Here is a 20,254-nt window from a genome sequence, read left to right as displayed (position 1 = left end):
CCGTCCAGGTTGGCTAGCCACGGTGGACGGAACGCATTATCGCGTGAACCAAAACGAGTGCTCCCACTGCATCAGTCACAGAGATGGAGGCATGGTTTTTGTGGTTTTGCATAGTTTCGGTATCGAAATAGCATACACGCGTACAATGTCTACTGCTACCATTATGTTGCTACTGTTGCAGAGAAACCTTGTGACTCAAAGTTCGGCTGATTTCTTTTTTCTTGTTTTTATTTGAAGAAAAATGATTATATGGGTCATTTTATTAGATACAGTAATTGGGATAACCCATGGGCCCATCAAACCCAATCAAAACATGGTCATACAAGGAGTTCATGGTTGTAAATCTGAGAATAAGATAATTTTAAACGTGTGTGTGTGTGCATGACCACGCGCACACACGCCCCTCTGTACTCCTCTCTTCCATCTCAATGTTTCTCTTGGCTGCATGGCTGAAGGTCAGGACATGTGGCGTTGTCCCTGCTGTGTGACATATGAACTACCTCCCCAGCCTGGTTTAGCCACACTTAAATCTTCATCATTCATGCTCTGTCTTATACTTTCTAGCTTCATAGGACCAGTAGAGTTGTTTATTTATTATTCGCTCCGTATTGTACTCCTCTGCCTGCTGGTCCAGGACTCTTAGCTGTTGGTCTGTCACTCTCTCTGCCTGCATTGTTAATCCAAACCTAAATCTTCATAGTTTTCTCTCCCTCATTCTTTCTCCATATTTTCCTCCCCTTTCCTTCCACCCTGTCTGCCATTTTTTTTTACCCATTAGTCATCTCCCCCTTTTCTCTAATTTTATTAAAACAAATTCACCTTTCACCATTTTTTGCTTTCAGGTGTGAAGTGGAGAACCGTTACCAAGGCAACCCCCTCAAAGGAACATGCTACTGTAAGTGTAATTCCTTCTACCGCCTTCAGAACCAGGCAGACATCTTTTCAAGACGTAATTGTCAGGGAGCTTTAACAAACACGTCTTTGTTCAGGTCAACGACAAGGCACTTCAATCAAAGTAGTTTGATGGAGGAGGTTCCTTATTTATTTATTTTGTAAAGTCACAGGTTCAAAAGAACAACTGAGCTGCAGATAAAAGCAAAAATTGCAGAATGCTGCAGGCTTTCTTTTTCTTTAGAAGGCCACCCCTGGCTTTCTCTTATCTGCGTTTTGATGACAGTCATTTCACCAGGGACCGATAACAGTAGCGTGTTTCCAGAGTACACACAGCGGATGCTGAGAGGCAACATTCACTTGTCAGCTAAATGGCGATGAGGCAGGCACGTCCCAAAATAGACTCTTTAAGTACGTGGACAGAGACGAGCTCTGCCATTCCATGTTCATGCTTTTTTCACTATATTGGCTATTATCAGAATTATCTTTCTTTGTTAGAGAATAGGACCTCTGAATGATGGGTCATGAGCTGTCAAAAGTGGCCAGTACAGGAGGCAAAGCTTCGCTTCACTGACAGACTTTTCTTTTGTCTGAGCAATGTATATTTAAATCTATTCAAGAAAATTATTATGAGGGCATTAAACGTCCATGGTGGTCTTTTTTTTTTTCCTTTTTCTTTTTTCCCTCCATACATTTGCTCAATTCCCAGTAAGATAGTAAACCGTTGAGACTTCAAGATAAAGAAGCTTCTGCACACCTAGGTGACAGGTGCATAGGAGACAAAAATACAGTTCACATAAGAAAAAACGCTGTCTTCCTCACATGCCCTACGTGCCTCCAGGTGCTCTTGGTGTGTCTATTTAGGATGTTCCTTCCCTTTGCCAAAATAACCAGATGGTCACATGGACTGAGACGTTATTTTATAAAGTTTTCTATTATGCAAGTGAAGGCGACAGTGTGTGGGAGAATGTTTTTTTCCTGGACTGGAAACTTTGCGAAATCATCATAAATATTTATAGCAAGGATCACCTTAGGAAATGTGGTTTAAATTGGCTACGTTGAAGGTGCTATAATTTAAGTAAAACAGTATTTTAAAGACCATAACTCGAGTTGCACCAAATTTGGTTCAAGTACTCCCTGGAAGAATTTGTACTTGTACTGTATGCCAAAAACCATGAAAGTTCACCATATTAGATGATTTGCTTATTAGCATAATATGCTAAACTGCCTCTTTCTCCTCTGTCTTTTTTGATTATCGAGCAATTTGCACAAAAGCACATTAGTGTATCTAGCCATACTTTGCTATAAACCAGTTATTTAATAACGACATGAGCTGTCCACAGTCCAGACATTGTGTAGATTGTGTAGACACACACACACACATTACTAAGCAGCCTGTCAAAATTCTACTCCATTCCACTTATTGTCACCTCGAACTGCAACACACACGCACGCATACGCACGCATACGCACACACACGCATTGTCACAATACAGGCGCTCTCCCCGTTGATGTGGTTCCAGACAGAGGCCCTCCTTATAGACATATCAGAATATGTACTGTAATATGACTTTCAAATGAGAGTGAGCGAGCGAGCAATGCTGTCATAACGAAACACACACACGTCACAGACACTGACTGTTAGACTCCCTCCCGAACAGACACCCTGCCGACTGAGTATACTTGTGACATTCAGAGAGTGAGTGGGCTATTAAAAACTTAGCATGCTTCTATCTGTCTCTCTTGCATACACACATGCACACCCAGCAAAGACCTACTCCCTGTTGTTAGCCATCAAGCAGACACTCTGTCATAATGTATTTGTCTGACATTTGAGCAAGACAAATGTAGCTATTGTGTCATAACACGCGCGCACAGTCACTGACTCTCAAACTAGAGTGGGCAAGCAGTTCTTTAGGAACGTGCACGCTATCCATAATGACCGCTTTCTCATAACACAAACACACTCGTACTGCTTTGTCGCTCACTTTGAAAACTAAAGTGGGCGATCTGTTCTACACACACACACACACACACACACACACACACACACACACACACACACACACACACACACAGCACTGACTCTCTTCGTGTTGTTGGGCTTCAAACAGACACCCTCCTGATAGACTACCAGTTCACCTTCAGCCTCTCTCAGGAGGACGACCGCTACTACACCGCCATCAACTTTGTGGCCACGCCCGAGGAGGTACGTTGTGCGACACTACGCCCCACAGTCACAGCATCTGTCAGTCTGTCGGCCTTGTATTAATTTGCTTCATATTGTGCGTGCATGTGATTCTGCAGGCTGAGGCTTGTTGCTGTTGGGCAGAAACCTCTTGTCTCTAACCTCTTATATTCTAACTTTTAGAGGTTTTTCGTAAATGAATACCCTACTTGATCATACTATAGTATACGCTATAGTATAGCGTCACACAAAAGTTGCAAAGCGACGCGTTTTGAGCTTGTCTACTGTTTTTTGTCTGCTACTTTTGCTGTTTTCAATTTTTAATCTTGAAAATTAACAGTTCTGGACACCCGACAGCAACAATTTATTTTCCGTTTCAGTTTTTGCCCTGTTTACTGTGGTAGTAGCTTATTGTGACTGTAGGTAGTTGCTGTGGTGATTATAACTGTAGCTAGTTGTTATGGTAACTGTAACTGTATTGTATGTAGTTGTAGGTCTCATGATGTTGTTAATAGTAGGTAGTAGTACAGTAGTAGCAGATGGTAATGGTATAGTTTTAGTGATAGTAGTTGTAGTAGTAGAAGTTGTATTTGTAAGTTATAGTACTGTAGTAATTGGCATGGCGGTAGGTAATATGTAGCAATTATTTTAGTAGCAGTTCTTGAAGCTGTAATTGTTGTGGTAGTAGTACTACATGTAATAGTAGTGATAACTGTAATTGGCTAGCATCTCTCTTCACAAGGCTTAAAAAAGAGTGATGTGAAATTACAAGGAACAAATCAAACAGCCTTATTAAAGCGAACACTTTCTGCTCAGCAGAATGGACACACAATACAAATAAACATGGAAATTGTGCATGAATGAATTTCTCTGAATTTCACAGAAATGTATAGGACAAAATGTAAAGCTGTCCTTGATCACATCACGTCACTCGGAGTGCACATAGACAGGAACCAGTGTGACAGCCTACCACAAGTCATACACAGTGTTCATTTATTTTAATTGTGTACAAATGTTAATAGATGGACCCACGTGTGCACTCTTTAACACATTGACTGCCAATCACGTAGATCTACGCGAACCTCCGTAAAGCCGCCACGTGCCAATCGCGTAGATCTACGTGAAGTTTTTTTTTACTTTTTTTTTTTCCAATTTCACCCAAAGACCAAGGAGATATGATTAGTTGAAGATCTAGACTCCTATCCACTTCCTTGTTAACTTAAAACTTAAAAATGCTGTATTTCGGCTCCTGAGTACTTTTTTTTTTCCATTGAAAAACTCTGGCACTGGCTAAAAAAATATGAAAATAATTCTGGCAGTTAATGTGTTAAGAGTTACAAATGGATACATTGAGAATTGTGTAGCCAGCTTACTAATGATAGAGAAAAACTATACATTATCATCTCTCGCACAGTGACCGAATGATTCACCTGAACTTTTGAGAGAAAGTAGATTAAATGTATTCCAGCCTGATTTGTACTTAGTTGCGCATAGTGTCTTGTATCAAAAATAGCCGATCTACAAGCTTATAACATGTTGCAGTGTGACGCGTTGTGAGCTTGTAGATATATGTTATTTTCAGTGTGAGACACCGGCCTAGAAATATGTATAAATCAGGTGTAAGAGTTGCAAATTATGTCGTACGTGTAATGATAATATAATGAGCTGAATTTACATAATGATACATTTTTGTGGTGCATTGTCCATCTGACCTCATGCACTCGCATGGACTAGTTTTCCAACACAGGAAAATATCACCATTGAGTACACAGCATTTCTCATTTGAAGAAAGAGAGGCATTTCCAGACAATGGCCCAGATTAAATGATTTGGTTAATAGCCTGTGTGGTCTGGTGTACTGCTGAACACTGGCAGTCATGCACTTGGGTTTCCCGGCAAAGGAGGCCTTGTCCACTCAGCCACCTGGTCCCAGCATCTGGACACGAAGTAGAATCACAAGGATCTGGTCCACCAGTCCAAATGTTGCAATACTGCAGATGTGTGATTAGCATTTCTTCTCCAAATAGATGGCTCCATATAAAAGCCAGCCCAGACGAGGCAGAATGTTCAGTCTATTTTTTTAATTTTATTTTGGATTTGACTCTGCTCTTTCTCTCCTGAACTGTTCAAATATTTATTATTTGTATTATTTGGTACATGTTCCAAACAGAAATTGTCACTGACATGCATGTAAACATGACTCTTCCGTCATCTTTATGGACATTTTCAGCTGGCACATTCTCCCTGCACCACTGCATTTGTTCATTCAGATTATATAAAATATTCATCTGCAGAATATGGCAGAATTGTCTTATTATTCCAACCATGCTGTCCATATGTGCTCCGGGATACAGATTACCAATCGGTATCCTTGTCACCAAAGTAATGGTTGGCTCTGTAAACAGACCAAATAATCGATGCTGCCTATGTTAGTTCTATTGTTCTGTCCCCCCTCCTTTGTTGCCTCTACACAAAATCTTTTAGCTACAAGCTTTGATTGATTGAATACTTTATTAGGCAGAATCACAGAAATGTAAACAGCACGAGGTACAGTCAGACATTTGGGCTAAAAGGATAACACAAAAACGTCCACAACATGTCGCATGCTTGCAGATTTTCACCAAATGTCCGCCTATTGTTGCTGAATGTTAGCCTTATCATGGCATGCCCAATATAGGGATGCAAGGGTTCATGTGGTTATGTTTATTATGATGGCATTAATGAGGAGGGTGATGATGGTGGTTAAAGCATGTCCTTGTCCTCCTTTTATCAGCCGAACAGGGATCTGGACGTGTTCATCAATGCGTCCAAGAACTTCAACCTGAACATCACCTGGGCCACCAGTTTCACTGGTAGGACTTCACTTCAGCCCATTTCACCCCAATGTAGTTAAGTTCACATGTTTTTGACCAGAATGGGGACAAATGCCAGTACTTGTTAATAATCAGAGTGGAAAATACTGTAGTAGTAATGGATCTGTTGGGTCTGACTATGAAATGAATGTTCTTTTTTATTTTCTTTTGTAATTCAAGTTAATTTCTTATCAGCTTGTACTAGATAATCTCCCCCTCCCCAATTTCATAAAAGGTCCCTAATTTAGATTATTCTGATTTCCTTCATTAACTACACTGTTCACCAATGATCCGTCCTTTTCCCCCCTTCTCTTTTCTTCCTTCCTCCCTCCCTACTTTTCGCTACTACGTTTCTAACCTCCCATCCCTCATCCTTTCCTTTTTTTACCATTTCCATCCCTGTCCTTCCATGTTATTATTTGTATTCATCCTCCTCCTCCTTGCTGTCCTCTTAGCAGGCACCCAAACAGGGGAGGAAATCCCCATTGTGTCGCGTAGTAACATCAAGGAGTTAAAGGACACCTTCTCAAATGAGAACTTCGACTTTCGCAACAACCCCAACATCACCTTCTTCGTCTACGTCAGCAACTTCACCTGGCCCATTAAGATCCAGGTAAGCTGGGCCAAGACAACATGGCTCCTGTCTCCCAACTATGATTACCTGCAATAAAAACAAACAAAAAAAGCATTTCTTAGGAGTTCTCCTGACTTGATATTCCGCTAAGATGAAACCTGCTTTACCTCATGTCAAGGATTTTTATGTCAAGGACCCCCAAATTGATATGTATTTGGCTGCGGATCCCCATCTAAAAGGATTTTGTGCCAAGAACCCCCTTAAAAATATATATTTGTGGTGTTATTCCAAAAGATTTTTTTTCCGAACAGTGGATCTACAAGCACAACTTGTTGCGATGCTGGGGACCCCCTGGACCCCCCCTGAACTTCAGGGCTTGAAGGACCCCTGTGGGTCCCCGGACCTCACTTGGAGAACCACTGGCTTAATGCACAGTGTACACATTAGTAGCAGATGTGTTACTCTCCTGTATAGCCCAGTGGGGTATGCATTCACCAGGTTTGAAGGATCCCACCCCCACTAGGGAATGCATTAACTGTGCTGCATGTTGCTCTGGATAGAAGAGTGGCGCAGAATGTAGAGTCTGATGGAGGGGGAGGCATGTTTGCAAGCTGCTTACTTACACACCATCTCAAATACACATGCACGCGCTTGTACACACTTACACGTGTAACCTTCGATTTCCCTCAGATACACACATATAGATATGGACACACACTTGATCTCAAACACACACATATTGTGCATTCACATAGAAGCCTCACACTCCCTCTCCCTATCTCTCTCTCTCTCTCTCTCACGCACGCACACGCACATTCCTACACATGGATGTGAGTGGAGTGCAGTGTTGAAGCAGCAGTGAATGAGCCTGTGTGTTCTGCTGGCCTGTGTTTATACAGCTACTGCTGTACCCACTGGCCCCTCTCACATGTGGATCTGCAGGAAGTGCGTGCGTGTGTGTGTGTGTGTGAGTAGAGGAAAGGAAATGTGTTTGTGTGCAGACTGGGTGGGGACCGGGAGAGAGCAGAAGACCCCCAACCTTCCCCATCATCCACACTGCTCTCTCTGTAGCCTCACACTGACATGTTGGCGTAAGGCTGAGTGTTTAGTACCACTAATTGCTTTATTTGCACAAGGCTCTGGGGTCAGCTCGCTTTCACTTTAGTTCCCCAAGCGGAAATACAGTAACATCTACAGTGGCAGATAGATCTTCCCATATATACAGCAAGGTACTGTCATAGCTGTGACAGGTTCACTTAACCCAGTGCTTTACCCAATCAAATGTAGTGGGCGGGATTTACATCTGTGCGTTTGCTTTCTAATGTGTTCCCACTGGAAACTCGCCGATCTATCAAATACTTCAAACAAATGTGCTGAAGAGGTTTTACATGTTCAATGTTATGTAATTGAGCAACTCTCGTAAGTACGCTAGCAAAACGCTTGTCGTCTATAACATCCATGTTCCGTGGGAGAAATTATGTTAGTGTTCCGTGGGAGAAATGTTGTTAGTGGGAATGAAAACATAGGCGCCCCACGGGAAGAGGAGGGCTGAGGGTGGACCAAATGGGCCAACATCCTGTTATCAACATTCTATTTTTTTTTGACGATGGGTTCCCAGATTGAATGAACCCCAATCCTTACTTGCACTGTAGACTGTGAACTCGTATCGCGACTGGTGTAGCCTGATTATCAGACTGAAGCTGCGTGGAGCTTCAGTCTGAAATTGGCTCCAGTGTCGGGGATTACAAGGGGGAGGGGATTAGAAATTCCCTAAACCAATCCTAAGGGATCCCCACGCCCACCTCCGCCTCTCATTGGACTACGCATTTTGTACCGGAGAAGTCTTAGGTTCACATTTACAACTCCAGACCAAGAGGCAGTCCACTCAGAGAGTGGGCGGGGTCTATGGTATGGAACCAGGCTACGACTGGTGAAACAAGATTACTTGATCCGCCATTCATGTGGGGGAACAAAAACAAAGTGGCGCCAACCGGAAACCACTTTCTAGAAGGCGTGGCCTAGACCGGATCACACTGGTCGGTTCGTAATGAAAACCAGGCTTTCATCCGTGTGGAAAGTCTGGTGGCACGAGTTTACTTGCACTGATAGTTGGGCTAATCCTTACCTACTTTTACTGATAGCTGTTCTATTTTATGTCGCTGCAACTTTAAAATATTTCGTCTTAGGCATGTACACCACGACTCTACTGCACCTTAAAAAACATTTAAAATGCAATTACACAACATTGCAGTTGTGCTACAGTATGTTGTGCCTTTTATGACACAATTGTATCTCAACACTTGCATGACTAAACAGTTTTATTTCAATTATATCAATACAATTAAATGTCTGAACGTCTAACTTGTGATGTAGTATTTGCGTGGGTCACAGGGGGGGGTGTGTGTGTATGTCTGAGATGAGATTTGCATACATGCATGGACATCGTGCATCTCCAATTTCTTTAACCACTTAAACCAAACTTGGTTGACCGGAGTCCCTCAGGGCTCTATACTATTGACTTGTTTTCGTTCTACATTTAAATATCTTCGCTGAAAATAATGTGTTGCGTTACGAGCTTGTAGATCTGCTATTTTGTCCATGATATAAATTGGTACACGTCATCAGTTGTAGGATCACATGATAGTTAGGCCACTTAGAGATAGCTGCACTGTTCGTGGAAAAGTTAACAAAATAATAGGAAAGGGAAAGGGCATTCACTGCGACTTCTAATCATATCACACTGCAGCAAAATAATAGAACTGCATTTTTACCCTTTAAGTTTTTAACCTTTATTGTACAATCAGACGGATGTTGGCTGTCAGCAGTATCCGAGGGGGAACAATGTTAGCCTCTACATTTGTACTCGATGTATGAGTTTGTACACATGAGTGCACTTTTTATTTCATGGCGTGAGAAAGGGGACCGAAAGTGGCTGTGCTGCATAAAAGCAAGATTTGTCACAGGAAATGACCAGCTAGGAATGGCTGCTTCTGCTTTAGCAAGGGAGGAGAACAGAGCATACTCACTCTGGCTTTGGGGTGTGTGTGTGTGTGTGTGTGTGTTTGGGTTGTGTGTGTGTGAGAGAGAGAGAGCTCTCCACATCGGCCGCCTGCATGTACGCCTGCCCGACCAGGTTCTGGAAGTGATTTGGCTGAGCTCCTCCATCCCCTTCTCCCCACCCACCACCCCAAAAAAAGGGGTGACTGCCTCTTGCCTGCCTCCTCCATCCTCCATGTCCTGCTGTGTGTGTGTGTGTGTGTGTGTGTGTGTGTGTGTGTGTGTGTGTGTGTGTGTGTGTGTGTGTGTGTGTGTGTGTGTGTGTGTGTGTGTGTGTGTGTGTGTGTGTGTGTGTGTGTGTGTGTGTGTGTGTGTGTGTGTGTGTGTGTGTGTGTGTGTGTGTGTGTGTGTGTGTGTGTGTGTGTGTGCGTGCGTGTGTAGGTTTGCTCAGCCCCACAAGCCTCAGGCTCCTGCCAGCCAGCTACAGGGAAGAGTAGAGGAAGGTCTATAGGCCAGCTGCACAGCTTCACCTAGCTGAGCTGAGAACAGAGCAGGGAAGTGAGAGAGAGAGAGGGTCTCGCACCACTCCTGCTCCACCCTCCAGGCACCTCTGGACCACCTCAACACCTCCTGCTCTACACCCTCTCTCCCTGTCTCACGTCTCCCTTGCTGGGTGGGACCATGTAGGAGAGACCGACCCCCCCACCCCCATCCACCACCATCGCCCCTCCTCACCTCAACCCACTCTTCCTTTTTGAAGCGTAGCATTCAGGTCTGCTGGCGTGACTTTTTTTTGTGTGTTTCTCCTTCCTCGCGCTCATGGAGCTTTACTTTCGACGGCGAGGTAAAGTTTTCAATTTGTCGTTCCAACTTTCAACTACCTTAACAGCCTCCGTACCGCATCGTTCTCATCTTCTTATTTCGCTTCTTTTCAATCGTCTCTTTCTCACATAAAGGCTGTTTTTATTCGGCCTTTGTCCCTCTCACATGCTGTCCTTGCTGTTAATGGTTGTTGGGAGTGTGCCTCTCTCTGGGTTATGTGTGTGTGTGTGTGTGTGTGTGTGTCTGTTTTGTTTGTGGTTGGTCCTCCAGAGTTGGCAGCAGGGGGACCAGAGTGTTAAGGAATGGATTGTAAAAAGTGGTGAAAGTACAAGGGCAAAGTGGAATGTTAAGTTGAAACACATGCTGCATTGAGAGTGGGCTGCACGAAAGAAGCTTTCCTCAGCTTTTTCCACACTGCATTATAGTTTGTGCAGTTATACAGCCTGCTCTCTCTTTCCTTCTGTCTCACTCGCTCTTCTCCAGCATCACAAGGTTGTCTGTTTTTGTTTGTCTTTCACGAGGTAGGAAGTCCAGCCCCGACTGTGTCTGTTTGTGTGTCCTTGTGCACGCACAAGCTCGTCTGTCTCTAGCGGTCTCGCAGGCATCGAGCGCATCCAACGCGAACCTATTTTGAATTCTAATCGGGGCGTTTCACACAGGATGAGCTTTTTGAATGTTTCTTTTCCCCCCTCTTTCTCTTAATCTTCTTTTATACATATGGTAGATTAATCTACAGAGCTGAGACCTGTGCCACTCACATTCCAGAAGCCGGCATTAAAGTCAACCGCACACAGCTTATTACTCAGAAATGGGACACTTTGGCCATGGTCCCACAATGTCGGAATGAAAAGCAATTTTTTTCCCCATAAGGCGTATGTAAAATGTTACCGTTTCTAACACCTCTGAAGAGAGCATCTGTCGGACAGCAGTGAAGCGCTTCTATAAAGACGAGCACCATCTTTTGAAAACGGACGGACACCTTGGGGTATCACTCAAAATAAATTCTAACGATCAAAGCTAAATCGATCAGATTAAGCCAAAACCTCTCTGGCTCTCTGTTCAGTTTACTTTCCCTCCCTAACCTTTTTCGTGGCGAAGAATAGATTTGAATTTAATGGTGTCTCTAATTAGATGCCAGAGTAATTACATTATAAAGAGGAGTGATCCACAGTCTACACGATATGGTAGAGATTAGGACCGCCTTCCAATATAATGGGACCCTCCGTGGAGCAGCAGACATGGCCAGACTGCTGTTCAAGCATGTGGGTGTGTTTGTGTGATTAGGTGCTTATATGTCAGGGTCAGCGTTAACCACTTAAACCCCAGCATCCGTCGCGCTGCGACGCGTTGTGAGCTTGTCGATTGGCTATTTTCAGGAAAAGCTTTCCTCACAATAACATAAAACAGAAAAGACACTAGTATAGAGCCCTGAGGGACACCGGTCAACCACATGGGGTTTAAGTGGTTACGGGTTACATGATGGCTGCTTCTTGGTGCTGATGTCTGATATGATCTAGTTATATTATGTACAGGGATCATCTTCTCAATTGGTCTTCGGCATTGCACAAACTCGGCAGCACTCAGGCATGCAGAACACGGCTGTGCACACTTACTTGTGCATGCACAGACACACATATTATACATGCGTGCAGAGCATGGGCTAAGACAAAGGTTTAGTTAGAAGTTCCATACTGACCGTGTACTCGTGTACATGCGTGGGCACCACCTTTATCGTTATGATTCTCTCTCTCTTTGTCTCTACTGTATATCTCTCTCTTCGATGGTGGCATATTATAACATATTTACACCTCATCTTCCTTGCCCATGTTTCTTCATGACTTCCTTATTATCTATCTGCAACCTGTTGTGAAGCCCCCTATTCCCTCACACCGATAAGGATACGTTTCTTCTGAAACACCCATTGCGGTTCAAGCGGCTGTCACAAGACATTAGAGACAGCATCTTCCTTCCAGAATGAATGCCCGGCAGTAGGCTGGCAGTGGCGGTGGTGGTGACTCTGCTTGAAGATCCTTGGTGTTCCCTAAAGAGCCACTCTCCGCCCAGCACATAGCAAGAGTGTCACCTCATTCTCTCCCGACTGCTCACCGCCAACCCCGCCATCAGCCCTGTTTCTCAGTGACAACAGACAGCGCAAGGCTGAAACCCAAGATTAGCCGCTACCATCAATGTTATTGCGTATCTTTGTACAGACTGTGCGACTGGTCGTTCGGATAAAGGGCTACGCATGATCGGCGAAGCGTGGCCGACATGATGCAGGGACACCAAAAGCGTAGTTTTTTTCTTTTTTTGTGGAGCAACCATACGTGTTACGGTGTTAGTTTTGTCCTTGAAGGCAGCTCTGGCGTCATTAGGAGAGCCTCGTGCAGCTGTAATCACTCGGGGACACAGATAGCTTTGTTGGGCTGCTGTCACGAAGGCATGCAGTGTTTCAGAACGCCAGCTTAAGGCTTTCTATGATAACTCTTAAGCTTTTGCTCTTAGTAATCACACTGTTTCAGTACTATCTCTTTCCTTTTTTCTTTTTTAATCCTTTTTTTATTATACAAGAGAATTACAAATTACTGCAGAATTATAGCAGAAAAAGAGAAGATTTCCCTTCAGATGGAAAGAAGGGAGGGGTATCCAAGAAAGCTCCTTGAATAATTTCCCCGAAAACAGCTCCTCTGCCATGCATATGGAGGCTGTATGGGAGGATTTGTATTAGCACTTTGGTCTGTCTGTCTGTGTTCAGCACATTGTTGGTTCAGGGCCATTTCAAAAATAAAATCTGGCTTGCTTTGGAGCAAGCATTGAGGAAGTGGGTGGAACTTGGTACAAAAAGGTGTGTTCAGGAGAAACGGGACCCACCACTTCCGAATGTTTCAGATTGTGCAATGTCGGAAACCAAGTGAGGAGAGGGGGAGAAATGGAAAAGTGTGCGTGATGGGGGGCGGGTGGGGGGGGTTTGACCATCCTTGCACTTTTCCAGCTTTCCCTTGCAGTTGGTGTCTCTGTGCGCCCTACGGCAGTTAACATCAGCTTCCATCTAAAAGGCCTTACTGTACTGAGTGTGCACATTTCTAGCATGGGTGGACCGAGCTATTATAGTCTGCCTATTGAGGAACGTATTGAAACCCATAACCCTGGCAGTTCTACAGCCAGGGTTATGCCAGCTGGGGTACAACAGAAACAGACCCTTTGAACTGTCAGCGTTGTGCTGCACCCATTGCACAGCTCGGGGTTTCAAACCCCTTATCCTGTCAGTGGTTTGTGTCACGCTACAAAACCAATGGGACCCCCAATGCTTTAAGACCTGGAACACCTATATGTTATACCTTTCATGCCGGGAACACCTCTGTGTCAGTATACCAACATCTTTTCTTTCTTTTTTGGGGGGATTACACATTTGAGGATTTAGAATGTCAGGATTTAGAAGGCGTTTTTTTGGATACTGCCTTGGGTCTAAATGGGCCATTGAGCAACACATGGAATAGAACCCGTAACCCACTCAGTGTTGGAGCCACACACAAGGACAGGAAGTTATGATCCAGACAGTAATGAGCACCATGTGCTCTTGCCGTGATCACCTCTGCCTGCACCATTTGGTCTAGGAAACATCATCAGGGCTAGTCATGAAAAACAAGTTTCCGCTACACATCTGGTGTCTTTGTGTACTACCCCCCCGTCCCATGCTGATGACATCATCAGTGCAGGTTTTCAATGGGCACATTATCGCTCTGAGGCTCGCTTCGGTGTTGAACTGTCTGGAGGAAAACGATCTCACAGAGGGTTCTGCACCTCAACAGTAATCAACAGCAACACATTACCAAGCCAGATGGTCCCGACACGCAGGGAAATGAGACCTGCAGACCTTTTTTACTGACACTTCTTCATCATGGCAGAGCATGGTGTGTGTGTGTGTGTGTGCATGTGTGCGCGTGCGTGCGTGAACGTGTGCATGAATGCACATTACTTCATTCTTGTATGTTCAGGTCATGTGCTGTTGGCTCATCGTTTCACATTACCCTTTATCATTCAGCGGTCACCATGGTTATAAGCGCTGTGTTGTTATTTCATTTTGCACCGAGTCACTGTAATTTAACATGCTCCTATCCTACTTAGAGTACTGAGCACGTATTAAGTATTCATAAGCCCAGACTGACGTGAGCACAGCCGTTTCCTCCAGCTTTTGTCTTTTTTTCCTTTCTTCTCTTTTTTTTTTATCCCCCTCCCTTCTTTTCCTGCAAAATCATATGCAAATCGCTCGGTGCTTTTTTGTGGAGTGAATAATAATGAGCAGGGATGGGTGATCTGGTCTGAAGTGTCACCGCAGAGAAGGACTGCTTGTGTGAAACCGTTATTGTGTGAGTGAATAAAAGTGGAGCAAGCGTTGCTGTCTGGCATGCAGTACCGCTGTTTGGCCAGAGAGGGGCACTGTTGTGCCAGGCAGGGGTATGGCCTGCTCGGGGGGGTGGGGTGCATTAGGTATTGGAAACTCTACCCCTGGCAACCTTGATTAAGACAGGATGTCATTAGTACGATTGCTCTTGATGATGATTACGCAGAGAATTGTCTGCCCACTCGTGCAGGAAAACAAGGTTTGCGTGGCTCCGTGGGCAGCTCAGGTGCTGACTTTTCACATGTTTAATTGAAGGGGAATGTGATCTGGAACTCGCAAAGAAATAACCAAAAAAGAAAAAGAGGGAAAGTATAATTTCCCATGAGGAATGAATAGAAGTTGAAAAAACTGGGCTCTTGCATTCAACACAAGTTAGCAAGCTGTTAATAATATGTTAATCAGTAAAAAATTACTTTATTCACTGACTGTAATGAATGGTCAGTAATTTGCCTTGGTGGCCTTGGTGTAACGACCCACCACCAGCTTCTACAATAACACTGCATACAGGACCAGACACACGTGTCACAGGGACCACAGGACACCAAGTACTGTACAGTGCAAGAGCTGTGTTGACCTCTAACATAGCAGTGCAGCACTTCCTGATACACGGTGCAGGGGGGGGACAGCACAGGACCTCACGTACAGTACAATAGGACAGAGCGGTGAGACATATCGACAAGTTGCATAACACAATACTGACATGGGTGGTACAGGGACAGAAGGACCTCAACTGCTGTGCAAGGGGACAACGTAGAACCATTGAGTGCAGAGATATGCTTGCAGGCGACAATAGCAACACAATACGGCCTCGCAAAGTATACACAAGGACAGGGAATGGACTGGATGATTTCCATGGCAACGGAGTGCACAAAGTACTTACGCACAGGTACAAGAATAATGGGACCTCACATGCTGTTTAAGAGCACAGCAAACAAACAGTTTTGCAATTAACATATTGCAACCGTGCATACTGATGCACAGAACACGGGACCCCCGTATCGACGGCTAACATGCACATGTACACTTTTCTTACTGTGAAGTGCACAGGTGAAAGTTCCTCAGACGCTGTGCAGGGGGCCCCCATGTAGATGTATTGTAAACACAGTGAAAATCCTCAGTCTTAATTGAACTCTGGGTGTGTCCACATGTACCCTTAGGATTCAGTTAAATTAACACAGAGGAATTTGACTGAACGCACAGCAGATGATACATAAAACATGTGATGCCTGTAATTCCAAGCAGAGGCGACATTTGTCTCTTCCTCTCCCCTGCTTCTTTTTGACGGAGCTACAAGGTCACTGTCAGTTTGGAGTCTGCGTGATTATGAGACAGTAATGCTGAGCCGTCCATTTGGAATGAGTCGCTAAAGCAGATTTTTTGTTCCCTCCCTCTCTTCTTTGTTTTCCTGTCTCTCTATTTCTTTGTCTCTGTTTCTCTCTCTTGACTTTCCCCCTCTCTCTCTGCCATTTCCTCTTGACTTTCTCTCTTGTCTTTTTAGGGGGAGAGTTCTAACGGGGGATTTTTTGTTAGGTGCCTGCCAGAGTAGCACACAGAAAATAGGATATCTGCAAGCTTGCAGATCTACTGTTTTTGGTGTTTGACATGGCACGCAACCAAGTATAAATTAGGCATAAGGATGGTGATGTCGGTCCATCTGTCAATCATATTTTGAAAGCTTCTGGCTGGATTTGTTGGATTGTCCATCAATGTTCAGTGCAACCTCTAGGGGCGGCTAGTGGTGCTTTTAGACTCTTTGTGTTGTTTCTCTCGCTGTCTCTTCCGATGTATTTAATTGACATGGATGTTATATGAAGAGTTTTGCCAAGTACAAAGCAAAATCATCAATAGAAATATATAATAAAAAATAATTATAGTGGTTATATAATGTCTCGTCTCTCACGGTCTTTTCTCCTTGGCAGATCGCCTTCTCCCAGCACAGTAACTTCATGGACCTGGTGCAGTTCTTTGTCACGTTCTTCAGGTGAGTCTCACCATGCCTAAAACACACACACACACACACACACACACACACACACACACACACACACACACACACACACACACACACACACACACACACACACACACACACATTCCACTACCACACAGTCAAAACACCTCACCGTTATACTGTTATGGTGACTGGACCGCATACTGTACATAAGTATGAGCTATACATTGCTGAAGGTGTGATGGATTTTATTCTCTTGGGGTGATAAATTGGATGTGAAAAGGCAGGGCTATATATCGGAAATATTAACTGTGGACATATTCCATTATACATAATATGCTAATTCTTTTAATAACAGAATGGAAAACAAAGAGCAACATCTTAAGTTATCCATTACTGAATCTGTCTATTCAGAATTCGGTTTGAATAAATGTAGACATATGACAGCTGTTGCTTTATGTAATTAGGAAAGATCAGAGAAAACACGTCAATACTTTACTATGTGCACCAGCAAGTGTGCGCTCACATACCGGTGTGCATGCACACACTTTGTGATCCACCTAGAATCATCTAAATGGACCCCAATCAAGGGTTGAACTAGATTTTCTGTGTGTGTACGCACACGCACACACACACACACACACACACACACACACACACACACACACACACACACACACACACACACACACACACACACTTGCTTTTGTGCACATGCATGTGTTAAAATGCAATATATATCCCAGGGCTGGAGTCTACCTCTTCAGGAATTGCTGTAATGTATTATCGATTAAGGAACTGGACAGGACCAAAAATGGGGAAACCGTTTGAGATGTGTGTGCATGCGAGTGTGTATGCAGTTTGTGTGTATAATCTGTGTGCCTCCCTTATAGCTGTGTGTGTGTGTGTGTGTGTGTGTGTGTGTGTCCACCCACATGCCTGCCTTCTCCCTGAAGGGAATCTGGCCATTGAAGCAGTTTGTGTTTGGGCTGCACAATGCCCTTAAAGAAATTACAGAGTTCTGTGTCATAGTGCTTTTATTGATCCTGTAGCCACGTACAATTCATACACAAACACATGCACCTTAACACATTCCATGCCAGAGTTTAATCTCATAATGTACTCACCAGTGCCAGCGTTTTATTGTTGTTTTTTTGTTTTTTTCATGTCGCCACAGACCTCGCTAAATAAGTTAAAAGTGCGCGTTCATTTGGTTCTAAACACACAGCGGATCTCTGAGAAACGGCCAGCGAAAACAGTTTCCAAATGCGAGCCGCCATCTTGAAGATACAGCCGATCAACGCTAAACAGTGATCAGCGAGGAGAAAAACAACAACCGAGAAAATCGAGTTTTAAACAGGATCCCAGACAGGAAGCGGATACGATCGAAAAAACCGGAACCCGAATAATTCTGTTTCCGACCGGAAACGGAAATGGATCAAAAAAATTCGGAAAGTGCACCTGGGGCAATTTCAATGGGAATCGGCGGTTCGCGTAGATCTACGCGACTGGCACGCTGCGGCTTTAAATAGGTTCGCGTAGATCTACGCGACTGGCATGCAATGTGTTAATGCTCAAAGAAGTACTCACCTACCACCACACACACACACACACACACACACACACACACACACACACACACAGATACACAGACACACACACACACACACAGACACACACACACACACACACACACACAAAGCTTTGATAGTGCTGATTTGTAGGAATCGGGGTGTTTTTTTGAGCAGCCAGTGTGAGCGATTGCTGTGATGTTCAGAAAGCAGCGCTTTTAAACGTCGCCTGAAAATCCTCCCATCTTTCACCCGGGCTGCTTTGATCTAAGGCTTTTTTGGGGCTGGGAGCCCTGCATTAAAAGTTGGAGCAATATTTGTCTTGTCACACTAAAGGGTGAACCTACCTCACCTGCCTCCCTTGAACCTCACACACACAAATGCAAACCCCACAATTACCGGTGTGTGGGAAATGCATGCATGTTAATTCACATGCGTGCACACATCAGCATTCGAAGCATGAGACGCAAAACTGATCAATTTCCTTTTTGCTTTTTATTTCCATTCCTCTTGTTTGTTAACATCCCTCTCTCTCTTTCTCACATTCTGTTCCCCACATCCTCTCTCCCTCTCTTTCTCCAGCCCCCATCCTCTCTCTCTTATTTCCCACCTTAATGCGGTAGCTGCTTGACACCTGTCCACTCTAAACAATGCTTGTGATTCTATCAGTGGTGTTTCCGACATGTCAAATAAGCGGCATGAGCACAGCTTTCTTAGAAATACACACCTGGTCTATTTTTTTCTGCTTGCTGCTCACGGAACACAGCCAAATAAACTGACATCTTATCAGCATATACATTTTTTCTTTAACTATTGTGACATATTCTGTATCAACAGAATATGTCATAGACAATTTTTATTTTATTATCATTCCTAATTCACTCCTTTTTATTGTACAGGCTGCTTCCAGTCTCAAATATGAGCCAGGCAGGAAATACAGAAAAATTTAAATATTTATCTGAACAAAGTTTTTTTCTTTTTTTTAAACATATTTTCTGGGGGGGCTTTTATGTCTTTTGTTATGGATAGGACAGTAGGCTGACAGAAAATGGGGAGAGAAATAGGGAGTTACATGCAGGAAAGGCCGTCGGTATCGGGACTCGAACCTGCGACGCGCTGTCAGGCTACATTGTAGCCTAGGTGCCCGGACCGCTACGTCAGTGGTCTGGGCCGATCTGAACAAAGTTGATGAATTTGCATAAACATTATAAAGCTCCGGTGCAATGTGGATTCATAGAATATTTAGGCCATGCCAATTTGATACTCTATAACATAAATACATATGCGACATTTCGGCTATACTCTTGCTGTTTTTACGTGTAGATTCCATTAGGCCTATTCCAGATGTTTTACTTCAGACTAATATCACTAGTCTATACTTTTACCAATACCTATACTATCAGCAGGACAGTATGCCAGTATGTCATCAATCCCTGCTGCTTTTCCGGGTTTCAGCTTCCCATTGCTCGAAACGGCAATGGGAAAGCTGAAACCCGTAAAAACAGCAGGGATGGATGATATACTGGTAGAAAAGATACAGCACCTGGGGCCTAATGCAAAGACCTGGCTCCTGGAGATGCTATGCCATCTATGGCATTGGTTCTCAAACTTTTTCATGTCAAGGACCCCCAAATTGATAAATATTTGGCCGCGGACCCCCATCTGAAAAGATTTTGCCAGGGACCCCCAGAAGAAAAGATTTGTGTTCCGAAAATGTCAAAAATAGCAGATGTACAAGCTCGCAGCGCAGCCCGAAGTGAGCTTGTACAGCTGCTATTTTTGAATAGCCAACGTGTAAAGTGGTTAAAATGATTGTGCTGTGGACCCCCTGGAACCCCCCCAAGGACCCCTGGGGGTCCCCGGACCCCACTTTGAGAACCAATGATCTATGGCACAGAAAACCATCCCTCCTGTCTGGAGAAAGGCCAAGTTGTTGCAATCCCCAAACCCGGCAAAGACCCATCATCCCCAAATAGCTACCGGCCCATTTCCCTCCCTTGCATCACTTAC

At 44.1% G+C, this 20,254-nt stretch overlaps 1 protein-coding gene across 2 annotated transcripts in view; it reads left to right on the top strand.

Moving 5' to 3' along the window:
• atrn (attractin) overlaps positions 1 to 20,254 on the top strand; it is a 162,872-nt gene that overhangs the window by 67,295 nt on the left and 75,323 nt on the right. The window contains exons 21-25 of one of the 2 annotated variants that reach the window (XM_080413852.1): positions 843 to 895; positions 3,006 to 3,100; positions 5,852 to 5,930; positions 6,389 to 6,543; positions 16,642 to 16,703. In XM_080413852.1, coding sequence (XP_080269978.1) covers positions 843 to 895; positions 3,006 to 3,100; positions 5,852 to 5,930; positions 6,389 to 6,543; positions 16,642 to 16,703 — 444 coding nt within the window. Of the gene's footprint in view, positions 1 to 842; positions 896 to 3,005; positions 3,101 to 5,851; positions 5,931 to 6,385; positions 6,544 to 16,641; positions 16,704 to 20,254 lie in introns of both variants that reach the window. The other variant, XM_080413851.1, reaches the window with a different exon arrangement.

The sequence above is a fragment of the Gymnoscopelus braueri genome (assembly GCF_963280865.1).
Source record: "Gymnoscopelus braueri genome assembly, chromosome: 19".
Lineage (NCBI taxonomy): Eukaryota > Metazoa > Chordata > Actinopteri > Myctophiformes > Myctophidae > Gymnoscopelus > Gymnoscopelus braueri.
This window is presented reverse-complemented; position numbering and strand designations above follow the sequence as displayed.